The 18,330-nt window shown below is 38.0% G+C and overlaps 1 protein-coding gene across 4 annotated transcripts in view; it reads right to left on the bottom strand.

Annotated features, from left to right (window-relative positions):
• Positions 1 to 594: 594 nt before the first annotated feature.
• Positions 595 to 18,330, bottom strand: part of sncaip (synuclein, alpha interacting protein) — a 59,830-nt gene continuing 42,094 nt past the window's right edge. For all 4 annotated transcript variants that reach the window (XM_078396292.1, XM_078396291.1, XM_078396290.1 and 1 more), the window contains exons 4-10: positions 13,085 to 13,950; positions 11,629 to 11,808; positions 8,858 to 8,971; positions 6,619 to 6,744; positions 5,828 to 5,997; positions 5,117 to 5,206; positions 595 to 2,989 (exon numbers count right to left, since the gene is read on the bottom strand). In XM_078396292.1, coding sequence (XP_078252418.1) covers positions 1,894 to 2,989; positions 5,117 to 5,206; positions 5,828 to 5,997; positions 6,619 to 6,744; positions 8,858 to 8,971; positions 11,629 to 11,808; positions 13,085 to 13,950 — 2,642 coding nt within the window. In that variant the 3' untranslated portion in view covers positions 595 to 1,893. The remainder of the gene's footprint in view (positions 2,990 to 5,116; positions 5,207 to 5,827; positions 5,998 to 6,618; positions 6,745 to 8,857; positions 8,972 to 11,628; positions 11,809 to 13,084; positions 13,951 to 18,330) is intronic.

The following is an 18,330-nucleotide window of genomic DNA, read 5'->3' on the forward strand; positions in this document are numbered from 1 at the left end:
AGATATAGGAGTCTGAAAAATGCATCCATCAGGTGCAAGAATAGCTTTTCCCCCAACAGCCATTTGGATCTTGAACACTAACCTCTTTGGTTGCACTAACGTATTTCGGATTTTTTTTGCAGTAATTGCAGTTTTGGGGTTATTAATTTATTAATTATTTGTTTATTATATGTTATTATATTGTCTTGTCTTTGCAGGCCTGTTGTGCTGCTGCATGACAGAATGTTATTGTTCTGTTGTTGGTACATAGGACAATTAAAGCAAATTTGAACTGGATTCCAAAATTTTAAACGTCAATTCAGACTGAAATATTGGTCAGAGATGGAAGACTAAATCAGTGGCCCGAGGGTAGACTGGTGAAGAGGATGATATTCCTTCACTGTGGGACCATCTCATCCAACAAAATTAAAAACAGTCTGCCAAGCAGACAGCTGTGGAATAAAGGCAGATGATGGAAAGGGAGTACCGAATGACTGTAGAATAAATGGAGAAGTTGCTCAATGTAGATAAACAATATTGCAAGAAAGCAAGTTTATTCCAATGAAAGAATAAACTAATACTGTGATTGTGGTCAGCAAATTTGGTGAAAGGGAAAAACTGCATTGTCGATTCAGACATTGGATAAAGGACAACCATGGCTATAGAAGACTAATAACCATACCAAAGATATGGCTCAAGGTAAGACCGTGAAAAATGAAAATGAATCACATCATAAGAATGAAGACTTCAGAAGAGAGGAATCTTGGCAGGTAAATGTAGATCGTCATGTTCTGTGTTGAAATGCAATCATGTCCATTTACAAAAGACAGTAACAATAATTTTATGCTTTATAATGAGGATGTCACTGTTGAGGAAATGGCAAACTTTTTTTTTTCACCTCATGACATCATATTTTCCCATTTTACTTTCAAATTGAATCTCATTGAATAGCATTTAACTATGCCTTAAGCCTTAATGCTAAAAAAGCTGACTTTCATCAGCAGAAATTGGCACCAAAGATAAGCAGTTTTGTACAGATTTCAAGAAGATCGAGTTCTGTGATAAACTCATACCTGACAAAAAATAAAGAATAATACTGTTGATAATATCAGCTTTTTTTGCAGAGAGAAGAAAACAGAATTCAAATCCCGCTCCAAAAATTAAAAAAGTGATCCCTTAAACCAATCATCAATGCAGCATCTCAAAAAATATTTTTACTAAACTCTAGTCATGGTTCAATGGAGTAAGGCACTGAATATCTGACCCAGTGAAACCATGCAACCTCAATTTGAACTTGCAGTTTGTGCTGTGTTTGTTGATTTTGGTCAGGATGGAATTGTGACTTTATGCCTCTCTTTAAAAATCATCATGTTAGATTTCAAGGGGAACAAATTGATAACGATCCATTGCTATCCAGTGAAGGATATGGCTAAATTACAGTCTGTGTGATGTCCACTATAGTTTGAAGACATTCTCAGATGACACAAAATAGTCACGGTCAAGATGTCCATGCCACCAGGAAAGTAGGAAGGGATATTGGTATAATGGACAAAGAAAATCAATATATTTTTTAATTGGTCTGTTTCTAGAAGAACCTTTGATTTTGTGCAGACACTAGTTTTAACATTCATCTCCCACTTTCCTACACTATACAATTTATATTATAAAATACTGAAAATTTATTATGTAGAAACAATCACAGCATATTTGCAAGAAACTATGGAACTATTACTATATCTTATTTTACATCAGTATTTTTTTTCAATGTAGCTAAAAAGTCAACATATTCTCAGATCTGTTCAGCTTAATTTCTTCTATACAAATGTACCCAAAATAAAATTTGATTCTAGTTTTTTGTATATTAATAAAAAGTTAGTTTGGCTTTTTAGTGTGATAAAAGATTTAAACAATGGATTATTTTGTCGATTTTACCACGCTTACTGTCTTAGTATTAACTTTTGTGGCTGTTAAAATACTTGATTTTGAACTTCCAGCTTTCCTTCCTGCAGAGTTCAGTGGTAAACTGGGGATATAATCCATGTTTAAATGGACAGCTTGTGAATTATTGTTGTTCTGGTTAGTGTTTGTAGATTCCACAGGTGAACAAAGATGTCCACCATATCTGTTCAATGGGTCAATGATTTCTAAACTAGTTGGAGATTTTGGTAATGTTTTTTCACTTTCTGTATCCTTTCTGTTATCTAATTCACAAACCGTTTGCTCAATTTCCACAACAGGTTCCTCAAAAGTGACTCTTAATTTTAAATTCTGAGACATTCTACTTTTTGAAGCTGGTGATTTAAGAGCACTTTTAGGACTGTTTGTCATTTTCTGTATGGTACCAATGTCACCATTATCAGCACAAAGCAGAAATGGGTCCTCAGCAAGTTGGGGCCGAACTGGACTTCTCATCTGATGCTGACAGTCAGGAAATTTATCATGGCTTTCAGCAACAGGAGAATGACTTTGGTCGTCTGATGCACCAGAGGCTTTAGGGACAAAAGGGAACATTCTGCCAATTGCTGAAGTGCGCTTTTTAATCATGAACTGTACTTTTGCAGCGCATTCCTCTTTTTCAACAATGGGTTGTGGTCGTGGCTTGTTACCTCCCTTATTGGGAAAACTCTTCTGATCTTCACCGATATGGGAATCAGTGTCTGACTCACTAGAGGATCTTTGAGAATATCTGAGTCTGGTCAGTTTAAGTTCTCTTTTGTCTCTCAGGGCTTTTCTTGAAGAACCTGTCACAACACTTGCCTCCTGCCCATCTTGAAATTCCAATGAAAGTTTTTCTTGTGTGCACACATTCCCAGAAATCTCTTCTCCCAAAAGTTGACGGATAATTTTGTCTGCTTCTTCACCTTTCTGTTTTAGCATTCCTTTTGTTGTTGTCTTTGGTTTTGAATCGGTGCTGCATTTAGTTGCACTCTCATTTGCATTTACAGAAGTCGCCTTTTGATCATTCAACAAATTGTCTTTCTTCTTACCATTTTCAGATGGCATCGAGGAACTAGTTGCATGAGAAAAAAATAAGAATAAATTAATAATAATTCCTATATACTGTACCGGATGTTATAAAGCTGTTACTTAATTCATTCAAACATATACAGATGTATAAAAAGATAAAAAGAGCATACCGACAGGTTGCGTCATTGCCAGGTTTGGTCATTTGAACACAAGGATAAAGGAGGCTGCAGAAAGGCTGGGCATTGCCTGACTCATTACAGTATTAATCTCCCCACCATCGAAGGCAACTATTATCAGTAAAGTCACATACAACCCTCACCATGCTCCTACCATCCGGAAGAAAGTACAAGAGCCTGAGAATCATAAGTTCTAGGTTCAAGAACAGCTTCTTCCCATCAGCTATCAGGCTGTTGAACCACACTGCAGAATCCTAATCATAATCCTACCTAGCAGCAATGTATTAAGAACTTTGTTCAGGTTATACTACAGACTTTGGTTTGCACTATTATGGTCTGGTTACCTAGTATTACTGACAATGTATTGTATTATTTATTATTGTATCTTACTTTGCATTAATATGCCTGTAAAGCAGTGGCAAATAACAATTTTGTTGTTCTGTTACCAGTGCATAAGACAATTAAACACTTGTAATTTTTGACTCTGATGAGCAAAGAAAACTAGGTACTTTATCAAGTCTCATTTATAGAAATAGTTTTTTAAATGTTACACCGTTACTAAATAAAAATGGTTAATTTGTCAGGCCATATTGCACACAGAAACTTAATTTGAGTTAGTTTTCCAACATTCTATCAGTTTCATTTAAATGAAAGTTTTTAGCTTTAGGATAGACTGCTTGGTAGTGATGAGCACAATCCGAACCATATTCATGCTGTTTTTGCTGGTCAATAACAGAACAGCATGGATGCCTATTACAGAAGAGGCCTTACTCCAGCTTGCACCTTAAACACAGCAGATGTCATGTTCTCTGGTTTTTTCTTTCCCCACAATGATTTAATTTTTCAATTTACAGTAATCCTCTATTAAAGTTTCACATTTGAGAATTTGCTGGTGGTCAGGCAAGCAGACTTTATGAACTTTATTAATATTCTAACACATTATTTACTTTAAGGCGTTGAACAGTAAAATAATAAACTTTTTAGTGTGCCCTGTAAATTTAAGGCAAACGGAGAAAAACATGGCGAGTTTAAAGAGAGTGCCAGATCTGAGGACACGGTGTCTGGAAAAGAAGTTAGGGAACTGGAGCCCTGGCCATGAGGAGCATTGGAAAAAGGGCCCCAGTGACTGGGAACACGAAAATGGGAGCCCAGCGACTGGAAGAGGAATACGGGAACCAGGACCCCAGTAAATGGGAAAACAGCTTGGGAATTGGGGTCCCAGTAACTGGAAGAGGAGCACTGAACCCCAGTGAGTGGATAGGTGGAGCAAAAACCGGAACCCCAGTTGAGATGTCTAGAAGCAATGGAAAACAGTTCCTGCTTAGCCAAATGTTGAAAAGCTGGAAATTTGGTTTATCAGTTAATGGATAGCAGATTACCGGAGTTTTAGGATATTCAAAGAGCAATTTCTAATTCTCTTGATTATCGATCATTAATCTATCAATCAGATGGCTTCTTCGACAGCAACCCTGGCCTCATCCAACCAGAAATATTCCTCTGTCCTACCACATATCTTCCACATCCACTCTGTAAGTTGAAGCTAACTTGTTTTCTTTTTTTTTTTTTAAAAAGCACAATTTTGGACTAATTTTAAAAAAAATCTATCATTGTTTTTATTCTCAGTGACATCTGTTAGAAAGTGATTTTAAATGTTTGACAAACAGATTGTCAAAATATGAATACTTAAAATTGATTGCAGGACCTTTCAAAGCCTAAGCCTCTTTATTTGCTTGCATAGTGATCCCTATAGTTTGATTTTCCACAATGAACTATATTTTAAATATTTCTTAGTCACCACTCTCTTCACGCTTCAAAACCCTGTTGAAAGGTTCACATTCCTTTTCAGATTTTCCAAAAGCTTTGTTTAATTTATAATTCTTATCAACAGTTAGTGTTCGTTACATTATGGTTATCATATATAGTGTAAAATGCAGAACAAATATAATTTCCTTTTTTTACAATAAGATAATCTGTACAGAAGACTTTTCAGGTACCCCGTAGATTGAAGATCTGACGTCCCTGTTGCCTGGTCTTGTAGGAAATACCGCAGTTGATTTTGCAAGCTGATTCGCTCCACTGTTTGTCTATGCAGAGACATAAATTTACAAATTAAATGTATGACATCAAATTACATTAAGTGAATCCTGCATTACAATGTAAATACACACAAGAATCCAGAAAAATGGTCAGATCTAAACGATAAAAATGAAAAGATTTGGTCTCAATGAGTAAATGTGAGATCAAAAATAGAACATTCTGTGAAGGAACAGCCATCATTCATTAACTGAACATTTTAGACAGGCACCATATCTATAGAATTATGTATATATAATATTATGACATTAGTTTGTTTGCATTTGCACAAATACTGAAAAAATATAAGTAATATTTCAGAAAGATACAACTATAAAATCATTTTATTGACTGATAGAAAAATGAGAACAAATAAATTACAAATTTAGAGAATGTGTCACAACAAAATTGGAATAAATTAAGCAAAAGTGAGTGTATAGCCCCAAAACAAGTTAAAACTCTGGCATCAAAGAAATTCTTAATTGAGAATAAAAGGTGAATAGTATGGTGCTGCAAATATGGAATAAAATCACAAAATAACAGAAATACAAATAAACCTAGGAAGCTTCTGGCATTTTCAATTGTAAATCAAATATTGATTTTAACTTGTCTGTTGTGGTACCATGACTTACTCTTTTAGTTGTTTTGTTAACTTCACCACTTGTGATGCTAGAGACATGCAGGTTTCTACAACCACCAGATAACGTGAACAAGTAGTGTGACCGGCTCGTTCTGCACTCTGGGACGGCTTCTCTCCATCCTGATTCTGTATTGTCACATTTGCTCCATATTCGACTAAGGTCTTTGGAAGCAAAATCCAGGAATTAAAACAAAAATGAACAAAAGGGCTATGAGCATCAAATATTCTGAAGGTTGACAGCAGAAAATACAATCAAAATTTATTTTAACTAACTTAATAATTTCCATACACTTTACCATGGAAAAGCAATTAATCAAAATAGATTTCAGATTTCTGATTATCTCTAAAGGCATCTGAAGGGAAATATGACTCGTAGAGACTTATATGGGGAAAATATATTTCACTGTTCATTTTTGTACACAAAAGGAGGGACTGGTTGCTGAGAACACAAAATTTGAAAGTGCTGATCTCAAATTGAGATGGTTACAGATGGATATGTTTCTTATTCATTTGCTATCGGGGCCTCAGGTATTTTCTAGTCACCTCCAGAATTTGGATTAAGATATGCAATTGTTAATGAAATAATGGACCACCTAAAGCTCCTGGACCACCCATATTGCAGCAACGACCAAGAAGGCAAGAAGCCTCTACTTCCTTAGGAAAGTAGGAGAGGCTTAGGAAGTTTGGTATGTCCCCTACAACTCTCACCAACTTCTACAGATGTACCATAGAAAGCATTTCATCAGGATGCATCACACGTTGGTTTGGGAAAAATGAACATACCTGAAGGCAAGTCAGATGGCCATGCTGAGTTGCAACATGAGCTGCAGTGTTTCCATGCTGATCAACTTCATCCAAAGATATTCCTTGTTCTTGCATATATTGTAGAAGCCACAGAAGAACCCTTTCCTAGGAAAAATAGAATTTTGGAAACAAGTTAAAGATGCCAATCAACCAAATACCACAATAAACCTTTGTCTTTAAACCTTTACACTCCCTCCGCCAGCTTGTTGTATTCCCAGTCGGTTCGGACCAGTCGGGATAGCCTTCGTTGCCCTCTCGCATCGATGAGCCTTAGGCATCCAACACACTGTCCCAAAGGGGAAGCAGTGATGAGCAATAAATGTCAGATGCCAGCAATGCCACATCCCAGAATATGAGTATCAGGCTGCATTCATAATAAATGACTGCAAATATATTCATGTCTGGGAGCACTGGTTTTGGACAAGAGACTGAAGTCATTAAAAGGTTTTCCAGCATTTACCACACTATTTCCAACAGTCCTACAAATGAAACAACTCTCAAAAATGCTAAACATATGTTGAAATGCAGCTGAAGCAAGAAAAAATTAACCAACCTGCAATGATTACTACAAATGATTACTACAAATAGCCCCCGTGTACAGGATGTCCTTCCTACTGCTAACTTGGTCTGGTGAACTTGCAAAAGAATCTTCTGAGCTCTACTATAGTAGCACACTGAGCTCTACAATAGTAGCACAGTATCAGTAAACACGACAAACTGCCATCCATACTGCACAATTGCCGTATTTCATAATTTCCATACTTTACATGCCATCAGTGGATATTTTCTCTGTACATATTAACAATCTTGTTCCATTAACAATCTTGTTAATATGTATAAGACACGACTGGTGCCACAATGAAAACCATTCTGGGCTTCTAAGAAGTCTGAATGCTCCCAAAAAAGCAGGTGGTAATACAATTTTGCTCTCATGCTTTGATTGGAATTTGGGATGAACATGAGAGTCACGGAGTTATGCAGATGGAAACAAGCTCTTGGACCAAAATCATCCATTATCTATCCAAGCTGGTCAAATTTGCCTGCATTTGGTCCTTATCCCTTGAAATCATTTCCATCCATGTACCTGTCCAGATGTCATTTAAACAATGTAAATGTGCCCGCCACTATCACTTTGTGGCAACTTGTTCCATGCACCCACCGCCCACTGTGTGAAAAAGGTCACTCTTCAGGTCCTCTTTAAATCTTTCCCATCTCATCTTATATATATGCATTCTAGTTTTAGACTCCCCTACCCGGGGAAGAAATCTGTGACCTTATCTATGCCCCTCGTGATTTTATATACTAATTTAAGGTCATGCCTCAACCTCCCATGTTCCTAGGGAAAAAGTTTAGGCTATCCAGTCTCTCCTCATAACTCAAGCCTTCCAGTCTTGGTAACAATTGTGAATCTTTTCTGCACTCTTACCAGCTTAACGACAACCTTCCTATAGCTAGGTGACCAGAACTGCGCACAATGCTCCAAGTGTGTGCTCACCAATGTTCTGTACAGTTGTAACATGATGTTCCAATTCTTGTGCTCAATATCCTGACCCATGAAGGTATGCATGTCGCCATTTTCAGAGAACTACGTACGGGTCTCTCTGTTCTACAACACTCACCATGGCTGGATATTACTGAACTTTTGGTGTCATCTTCAAACTTACTAACCATGCCAACTACATTCACATCCAAATTGTTTATATAGATGATGAACAACAATGGACCCAGCACCAATCCCCTGTGGCTCACAATCTGAAAAAGAATTCTCACAACCACCCTTACTCTTTGCACCAAACCAATATGGTATCCATTTAGCTCGCTCATCATGGATCCCATGTGATCTAAACTTCCAGACAACCAACTGGTACCTTGTCAAAGGCCTTGCTAAAGTCCATGTTGCCTCCATTAGCACCTCATGCTGGCTTCCATGAACTTCTCCACAGTAAATACAGATAAAAAATATTCAATTAAGACCTCATTCATCTCCTGTGACTTCAACATGGAATACCACATATGCCTTAAGGGGCCCTATTCTCTCCCTAGTCATCCTTATGGTCTTAATATACATAAGATTCTCCCTTACCTATCAAAGCTAAATCATGTCATATTTCTGTCTTCCTGATTTTATTCATATTCATCTGAAATATAAGATGCACATCCACCTATAAGACATTAGATCGGAAGTCAAAGCATTTTTAAAAATTCATCCCAGGCGTACCTGACCACAGCGTGCTGCATAATGTATAAGAGCAGGGTAACCATCTGAAGGACTCAGTTCAGCAATGGCTTCAGTCTCATTCATCAGCCAACGAAGGCATTCAAGTTTTCCTTCCTGAAGACACACATACAGAAAGATTGGATTTCAAAACATCTTTGAATGTTTTGTCAATATACAATTTCTCTTGAATTTGAGATATGTGACAGTTCCAAAATATCTATATAATTTCAAGTTTTCAAACAGTTATTTTAGATTATTATGGAACTTTAGAGGATTAAATATATTAGTGCATTCATTAATTATAACAAGAATAAAGGGACATCGTCTGCTATTTTTCAACACACTAATGGAGACCAAATTTGCAGGCATTCTCTTTTGTCACAAACCATTACACAATAATCTTAGAACTTTGACTACTGTAAAACGTCCCATTCAAGATACCTAAAAGCTTAAAAAAGAGCAACCATAACATGAGGAACTTGGGGTCAAGAGCTTTAGAGCAAACTGGTTCCAAGCATGTTTGGGGCACATGCCAAGTAGCATTTATTTTCATTAAAGGTGGCCAACTGCAAACAGAGCTTCCACAAGAGTTTCTTAGTACGTCTAAGAATGTGAACTCTTAACATTAGATAAATGTTATATACAAGTGATATTCTTTGAGAATGAAATAAAATGTGCTGTTTTTGATATTTATTTATATTTTATATCATATTTTCATCTGACATATTGCCAATTGAGTTGGTCAGCTCACAGAGCAATTCTATTCTTTCATTTATTTTTCCTGCAATCTCCTCTCCTCACGTTCCATCAAATCCCCTCAGATTCTACTGCTCACCAAAAAACTTGTGGCAAATTACCGTAGCTATTTAACCAACTAACCTGTATCAAGAGGATTTGAGTACAGGAGCAAAGAAGTCCTTCTGCACTTGTATATAGGGCCTTGGTGGGACCTCTTCTGGAATATTGTGTGCAGTTTTGGTCTCCTAATTTGAGGAAGGATGCCCTTGCTATTGAGGAAGGGCAGCTTAGTTAGGTTCACGAGGTTAATCCCCGGGATGGAGAGACTGTCATATGAGGAAAGATTGGAAAGGCTTGTATTCACTGGAGTTTCATATCATATATATCATATATATATACAGCGCGGAAACAGGCCTTTTCGGCCCACCAAGTCCGCGCCGCCCAGCGATCCCCGCACATTAACACTATCCTATACCCACTAGGGACAATTTTTACATTTACCCAGTCAATTAACCTACATACCTGTACGTCTTTGGAGTGTGGGAGGAAACCGAAGATCTCGGAGAAAACCCACGCAGGTCACGGGGAGAACGTACAAACTCCTTACAGTGCAGCACCCGTAGTCAGGATCGAACCTGAGTCTCCGGCGCTGCATTCGCTGTAAAGCAACAACTCTACCGCTGCGCTACCATGCCGAAGGATGAGAGGGGATCTTATAGACACGTATAAAATCATAAAAGGACTGGCAAACTAGGTGCAGGAAAAATGTTCCCAATGTTGGAGGAGTCTAGAACCAGGGGACATAGTCTAACGATAAAGGGGAGGCCATTTAAAACTGAGGTGAGAAGAAACTTTTTCACCCAGAGAGTTGCGAATTTGTGGAATTCTCTGTCACAGAAGGCAGTGGAGGCCAATTCACTGGATGAATTTAAAAGAGAGTTAGATAGAGCTCTAGGGGCTAATGGAATGAAGGGATATGGGGAGCAGGTTACTGATTATAGATGATCAGCCATGATCATAATGAATGGCGGGGCTGGCTCGAAGGGCCGAATGGCCTCCTCCTGCACCTATTTCTATATTTCTATGTCTTTGAGTTGTATGAGGAAATCAAAACACTTGGATGAAATCCATACATTCTTTCTGTTTGCAGAAAGAATGTGCAAACTCCCCGTCGTCTCATGTCAGGATTGCAACGCAGTCGTTTAAACTAAACAGCAGATTTACAAACTGTGCCAATAACCAATTAAAAATCATGATTGATCTATCTTTTCTCAACCCCATTCTCCTGCCTTCTCCCCATAACCATTGATAAGCTTACTAATCAAGAACCTGTCAATCTCTGCTTTAAAAATACCCAATAACATGTTCTCCACATCCGTCTGTGGCAATGAATTCCACAGATTCGCCACCCTCTAACTAATGAAATTCCTCATCTCCATTCTAAAAGTACGTCTTTTTATTCTGAGGCTATGCACGTTGGTCCTAGACTCCCCCACTACAGAAAACATCCTCTTCACATCCACTCTATCTGGGCCATTCTTTATTCAGTAGGTTTCAATGAGATCTCCTCTCATCCTTCTAAACTCCATTGAGTACAGGTCCAGAGCCATCAAACACTCCTCATACATTAAACCAATCAAATCCCAGGATCATTCTCGTAAACATCTGGACCCTCTCCAACGCCAGCACATCCTTCCTCAGATAAGGGGCCCAAAACTGTTCACAATATTCCAAATGTGGCCTGACCAGCATCTTATAAGCCTCAGCATTACATCCTTGCTTTTATATTCTAGTCCTCTCAAAATGAATGCTAACAGTGCATTTGCCTTCCAAGCATCGTCAGCCTCATCAAACTTGCGGTCTATTATTTACCCACAGAATTTGACAGTTTGTTTTTCTACCATTGAGTGAAAAGCCAAAAATTGAAGATGCTGGAAGACTGAAATTGATTTGATTGATGAAAGGTCGTCGGTCGGAAACATTGACTTTCTTGAGAATTTACTGCATTTACTGTTTTATTTCACATAACTTACTTTCACTGCTAATGAAGATGGCGTTAGTTTCTCATTATTACGTTCTGTCAAGCATTCCTCTGCCATTAAGGTAGTCAGATGCTGCAAAGTTTCAAGATGTCCTTGTGAAGCTGCAATGTGCAGTAGATTATTTTCATGTTCATCGTGAATCTTCTCCAAATTGTCAACGGCTAAGTGTGGCTTATAGTTATTTGGGCATCAGAGAAAAGACAGTCAATTATAATGAAGTGAATATATATCACTTAATGTTTTATCAGATTTCAAGTTCAGATGTTCACATTTTGATTAAACATAATTAGAAACATTTAGCAAATATTTGAAGAGAGCTTTTTTACTTGCCAGGTAGAAATTAAAAACTATTTTGTTGCAAGCCCTATAAGTAAAAAATGGCAGATTTAATCTCAGTATAGTGACAATAATTTCCAAAAAAACTATAGGTTTGAAATGTTGAATGAAGAGTCTAACTGTTTGCAAAATTATTGGAGCTGCTTCCGCCTGTGAACACAATACATCAACGGTATACTGACATCCATCAACCCTCTCATAGAGATCCCAACATTACTTATTTATACTCATAGTATTTTTGAATTATGATTTATTTTATTCATATCAAATCTTAGTTGAAAGCTAATTAACTGTGATGTGAAAATAAATATTAATCTGTGCATTTAAATGTCTATAACATCCAAAGATTAAACTGCAGTATGAAATTACGTAATGACTACCATCCAAAACTGCGTCTTTGAAGAACTATGTTTCTTGTGCCCTTCCTTTCAGCTGTTTTGAATATATTAGTTTCTCAAATCTATTTTGATGTTAACAGATCTCCCATCAAATACTTTGCTTTTGCGTCATTCTATTTTTGTAAATTATGCTGGTTTATGCCACAACGTCAACACAGCTATTGCCTTTGAATAATCTTAAACTAAAACATCCTTATGAATTACCTAATATATAAACACATTTTTATGAGTCATGCTTGCATCTTGTGTGCACAGATATCCTACAAAGGGAAGACAATAATGCAATAATAGCAACCAGGCCAATTGCAATGGATATGAAACAGATCAGATAAATAGCTTCAGTACTGGTTACAATAATCCCAAAACTGCCTCACTTAACCTCTTTAAACAATGGATACATTTCAGATTGACAGCAAAAATGTTATTTCCTCAACTAAAATTGAAGAGTTGGACAATAGCACGATATGAATAATCCAATTACTAGGTTTATTCAACATTTAATGATTATTGGCAAAACAGGTTTAGTGGCCTTCTACTGAAATAGTGTTGAAAACTCATAAGATTTCATAACATCATTGAATAAAATGTAAAATGGTCTTGATCGGAACAACATTTTCAAAAGTGCAACAAATTTAAATTAAAATGCACAACAATTTTCTCTATATGCCATTTAAAAAACATTAGTTGACAGTGACATCAAACCATATACTTACCAAAAGTGAAATCTGTCCTTCTCTGACTATATTTAAAATGCTTTTAACATTTTTTGCTTCCTCACTCTTCTCTCCAGATCCTCCCACGGTAATCCCGTTTTTACCTCCATTGCCTTCTTCTACTTTGCTCCCCACTGACGATTGCAGAGCCAAAGACCTTTGTTGTGCGTTTGGTGTCGCACTGCCAACTTTATGGCCATGTGGATCAACAAACAAACTTGAAGTCCTGCTGACTAAGCTGTTATCCTGGGCTTCAGCATCATGCACAGCATTCTTATGCACAGAACTCTCTAAATTTCCAGTTGCTTGCCCTTGTTGGTTTATGGCATTTGGTTTTGGTTTCCTCAATTCCAAGTTATTTACTGGCGACAAAATACAAAACTGTGTTAAGTTGGTGGATGGGTTCTCAGCTTTCACTGCTGTGCAGACCCTGCTGCCATCATCTCTCATGCCCATGCCTGTGTGACTCTCCAGGGCAGCCTTTTTGAAAGGACTACATTTCTGGGAATGAAAGTGGCTTAATTTGATATAAGGCACATCCAAAATTTCATCCATATCCAAATCATAGTGCTCAAGTTCATCAAGCAAAGTGTTGGTCTGAGTGTCTTTGATCGTAAAGCACTGTCCATTGCTGTGGCAGGAGGTATTGAACAGATTTGGATTTTCAGCATCCTCTTGTTTTTTATAATCATTCTTAAGTTCATGCTCTTCAATGTTCTTGTCATTGTCAGGATTTTCTGGTTGATGCTTGAGAGGTGAAACTCGTTTCACGGGTCTGAATTTACTGTATACATCTGCAGTCCCTTTGGATTTTATTCCACTGCCAACTGATGCTGTACTTCCAGAAGGCCAATTTGAACTAGAAACTGAATGTTAGATCAAAATCATAAGTAAATAAAACCGTACATAAACTGTTCTTTCAATAAATCCATTTCCACACACAAATAAATCGCACCCTCACTTTGCTTGGCTGACAGAAAACAAAGAGCATGAACAATCAGGCTGAAAAAGGGTATTGAATGTTACCTTTCCATGTTCTCCAGAGATGTTGCCTGACCTGCTGAGTAACTCCAGACTTTGTGTTCTTTAGTGTATTAGTCACCATCTGTAGTTCCTAGTTTCTACTCTTTTTTCTTGGTGGCAGGCAGGTAATGACTGGAAGGGTACAGCAGAGATCTGTGCTGGAATCCCAACCATTCAAAGTACATATTAATGAATTTGATGAAGGAATTAAATGTAATAGCTCTAACTGTGCAAGTGACAAAAAGCTGGGTGGGAATGTGAGCTATAAGGTTTCAGAAACGCTCCAGTGTTCAGGACTGGAAGTGGAAAATTGCATGGCAGATAAAGTGTAATGTGGATATACGAAGGATTATGCACATGGGTGGCAATAAGAGGAAGGCAGATCATTATCTGAACTGTGGCAGATTAAGAAATGAGAGGGCTACAATGAGACCTGTGCATCATTTGCTGAAAGCAAGCATCAAAGTGGTGCAGGTGATTAGAAAGACAAATGGTCTATTGATTTTAATACAGGAGTAAAAACACAAAATTCAGGAAACACTCAGCAGGTCAGACAGCATGATTTTGTTACACCAAAGACAATATTTGTAATATTGGATCATAAGATCATAAGTGATAGGAGAATTAGCATTCGGCCCATCAAGTCTACTTTGCCATTCAATCATGGCTGATCTATCTCTCCTTCGTAACCCCATTCTCCTGCCTTCTCCCCATAACCTGACATCCGTACTAATCAAGAATCTGACTTAAATATATCCCAGCCTTCTGTGGCAAAGAATTCCACAGATTCATCACCCTGACTAAATAAATTTCTCATCTCCTTCCTAAAAGAACGTCCTTTAATTCTGAAGTTATGACCTCTAGTCCTAGACTCACCCACTACCTGTTTTAACCTCTCCCTTAGCATAGCCCAACCTGTATTTTGAAATCTTTTACACTGCTTTGTCTCTATCATCACTTTCTAACTGCCACCATTCTCCCACCTTCTGTGTAATGAAACCAATTTGTTTGTTGTAGCTTTTAGTTTTTTTTTAAGATACAGCGTGAAAAGAGACCCATCGGCCCACCGAGTTTGTGCCGACCAATGGTCAGCCATACACTATATCCTACACACTAGAGGCAATTTTTACTACACAAGCTAATTAACCTACAAACTTGCACGTCTTTGGAAACTCGAACAACCGGAGTGGTTACAGGGAGAAGTTACAAACTCCGTACAGACAGCACCCATGGTCAGGATCAAACTCATCGTCTCTGACTCTGCAAGGCAGCAACTCTTATGTTGTACCATAGTGTCGCCTACTGTTTGTTTACCTTTTCCACTTTTGATGAAGGGTCTTCGACAGAAATGCACTCAGATTCTCTTTCCATATATGCTGCCTGACCTGCTGAGCATTTCCACCATTTTTGTCTTTATTTCAGATGCCTAGTATCTGCAGTTTGTTTTAATTCCACTTGCAGGATTAGGATCTCTTGCTACAATTGTCTGCAGCTGGGCGAAAACACAACTTGAGTATTGTATGCATGTTTAACTCTTTGTCTGAAGAACAATGTTCTTGCTATGGATGGAGTGCAGTGAATATTCACAGGTTTGTTTCCTGAAATGGCAAGACTGAGGTATGAAGAAAGAATGTGTCAATTAGATTTGTATTCATAAGAATTCAGAAGAACATAGGAGGAAATTGGAGCAGGGATGGACCAGAGGGCCTTTGCAACTTTCCCTACCATTTAATGTGATCATGGTTGAACTGTGCTGTCTTTAGTTCCTCTGCTGTGCCATTTCTCCACACCCCTCTATTCCTCAATCTATCAAATATTTATCCACCTCTACTTTAAATACTAATAATCTAGCTTCCACCATCTACTGTGCAGAGAATTCCAGAAATTCACCACCCTCTGCTCAAAGACATTTCTATATATCTCAGTTTTAAATAATCAGCCCTTATCTTGCAGTTATCTCCCACAAGCAAAAACATCTCTGTGTCTATCCTGTGTATAGGAATGAACTGCAGATGTTGGTTTAAACCAAAAATAGACACAAGAAGTTGGAGTAACTGAGCCGGTCAGGCAGCATCTCTGGAGAGAAGGAATGGGTGACATTTCAGGTTGAGACCCTTCTTCAGACTGAAAGTCATGGGAAAGGGAAACGAGAGATATAGACGAAGATGTTGAGAGATATAGGATATGAATGAAAGATATGCATAAAAGTAACGATGATAAAGGAAACAGGCAATTATTAGCTGTTTGTTGGGTGAAAACAAGAAGCTCGTGTGACTTGGGTGGGGGACGGATGGAGAGAGAGGGTATGCCAGGGTTACTTGAAGTTAGAAAAATCAATAGTCATACCACTGGGTTGTAATTTGCCCAAGCGAAATGAGATGCTGTTCCTCTAATTTGTGTTTGCCTCACTCTGACAATGGAGGAGGCCTAGGACAGAAAGGTCAGCATGGGAATGGGAAGGAGAATTAAAGTGTTTAGTAACTGGGAGATCAGGTAGGTCCAGGCGGACTGAGCGAAGGTGTTCAACAAAACAACTGCCCAGTCTACGTTTGGTCTCACTGATGTATAAGTGTCGTTTGAACATCTTTGCTCAGTCCATCTGGAACTATCTGATCTCCCTGTTGCTAAACACTTTAATTCCCCTTGATTGATTTCTCTAACTAAAAATGTGGATGGTTTGGAGAGGATGCAGAGGAGTTATCCTGAATGCTGCCTGCATTAGATGATTTCAGCAACAGGGAGAGGTTGGATAGGCTTGGGTTATTTTCTCTGGAACGTCAAAAGTTCAGGGGAGACGAAAGTCTTGAAAATCATAAGGTATAAATAGGCTCTTCAGAATCTTATTCAGAGGGTGGAAATGTCCAACACTAGAGGGCCTAGTTTAGAGTAGTTTATACAGCGCAGAAACAGGCCCTTCAGCCCGCCGAGTCTGCACCGACCAGCGATCCCCGCACATTAACACTATCCTACACACACTAGGGACAATTTACACTTGTACCAAGCCACTTGACCTACTAACCTGTAAGTCTTTGGAGTGTGGGAGGAAACCGAAGATCCCGGAGAAAACCCATGCAGTCACAGGGAGAACGTACAAACTCCGTACAGGCAAGCACCTATAGCCAGGTTCAAACCCAGGTCTCTGGCGCTGTAAGGCAGCGACTCTACCATTGCGCCACCATGCCACCATAGCCAATAAGATGAATGTTCAATGAAGATGTGCATGGCAAGGTTGTTTTTGTTTACACAAACAGTAGTGGGAACCTTGAACATATTGCCACGGGTGGTGGTGGAGGCAGATAAAATAGTGGTGTTTAATAAGCTCTTAGATAGGCACATTGATGTGCAGGGAATAGAGGAATATGGATCATGTACAGGCATTTGAGATCAGTTTAACTTGGTATAAAAGATAGACATAAAATGCTGGAATAACTCAGTGGGTCAGGATGCATCTTTGGAGAAAATGGAGAGGTGATATTTGGGCAGGGACCCTTCTTCAGACTTCTCCAGAGTTGCTGCCTGACCCGCTGAGTTACTCCACCATTTTGTGTCTATCTATGGTATAAATCAGCATTAGCAGTTTCTTTTTATTAATTTGGCATCATGTTTGGCACCAACATTGTGGGCTGATGGGCCTGTTCCTGTGCTGTACTGTTCTATGTTCTAAAATTTTGCAAAATTTATGGTATAGTGGAGTAAGTGATGGTTATCATGTGTGGCATTTGTTGAGCACAAAATATGTTACGAACTTAATGCAAATCAGCTTTTCAAAAATTACTTGTAATTAAACTACAACTTCAGCATAAAATTAATGACATGCAGATATGAATTAGTGATGAAGAGAACATGTCAACAAATTATGAAGAGATGAATGAGGGAACAATGTCATTGTTACAGCAGAAACAAGAAAAATTGAAATGACTTTTTCCAATTTAGCCTGATATTTGTATCAGCAGTTTTTAATTCAAAGTAAAATCTAAATCTGGTAATTAATGTACAACTATGCATTAGCATTTCAAGAAAAATCGATTCAGGTTACAGACAATAAATGATCTAAGTAAACATTTTCTTCAACCATCTTACTTTTTTTTCAATCATGGATAAATAAAATGTTATAGCTTAGAAACAGAACAGTAACATACACAAGGAATTCATTGTTCCTTTTTGGATCTACAGTATAGAAGAGCTATACAGAGATGTGCTTTTATGTTGGTTTTATTTGCATG

Source organism: Rhinoraja longicauda, chromosome 3 (assembly GCF_053455715.1).
Source record: "Rhinoraja longicauda isolate Sanriku21f chromosome 3, sRhiLon1.1, whole genome shotgun sequence".
In the NCBI taxonomy this organism is placed as follows: domain Eukaryota; kingdom Metazoa; phylum Chordata; class Chondrichthyes; order Rajiformes; family Arhynchobatidae; genus Rhinoraja; species Rhinoraja longicauda.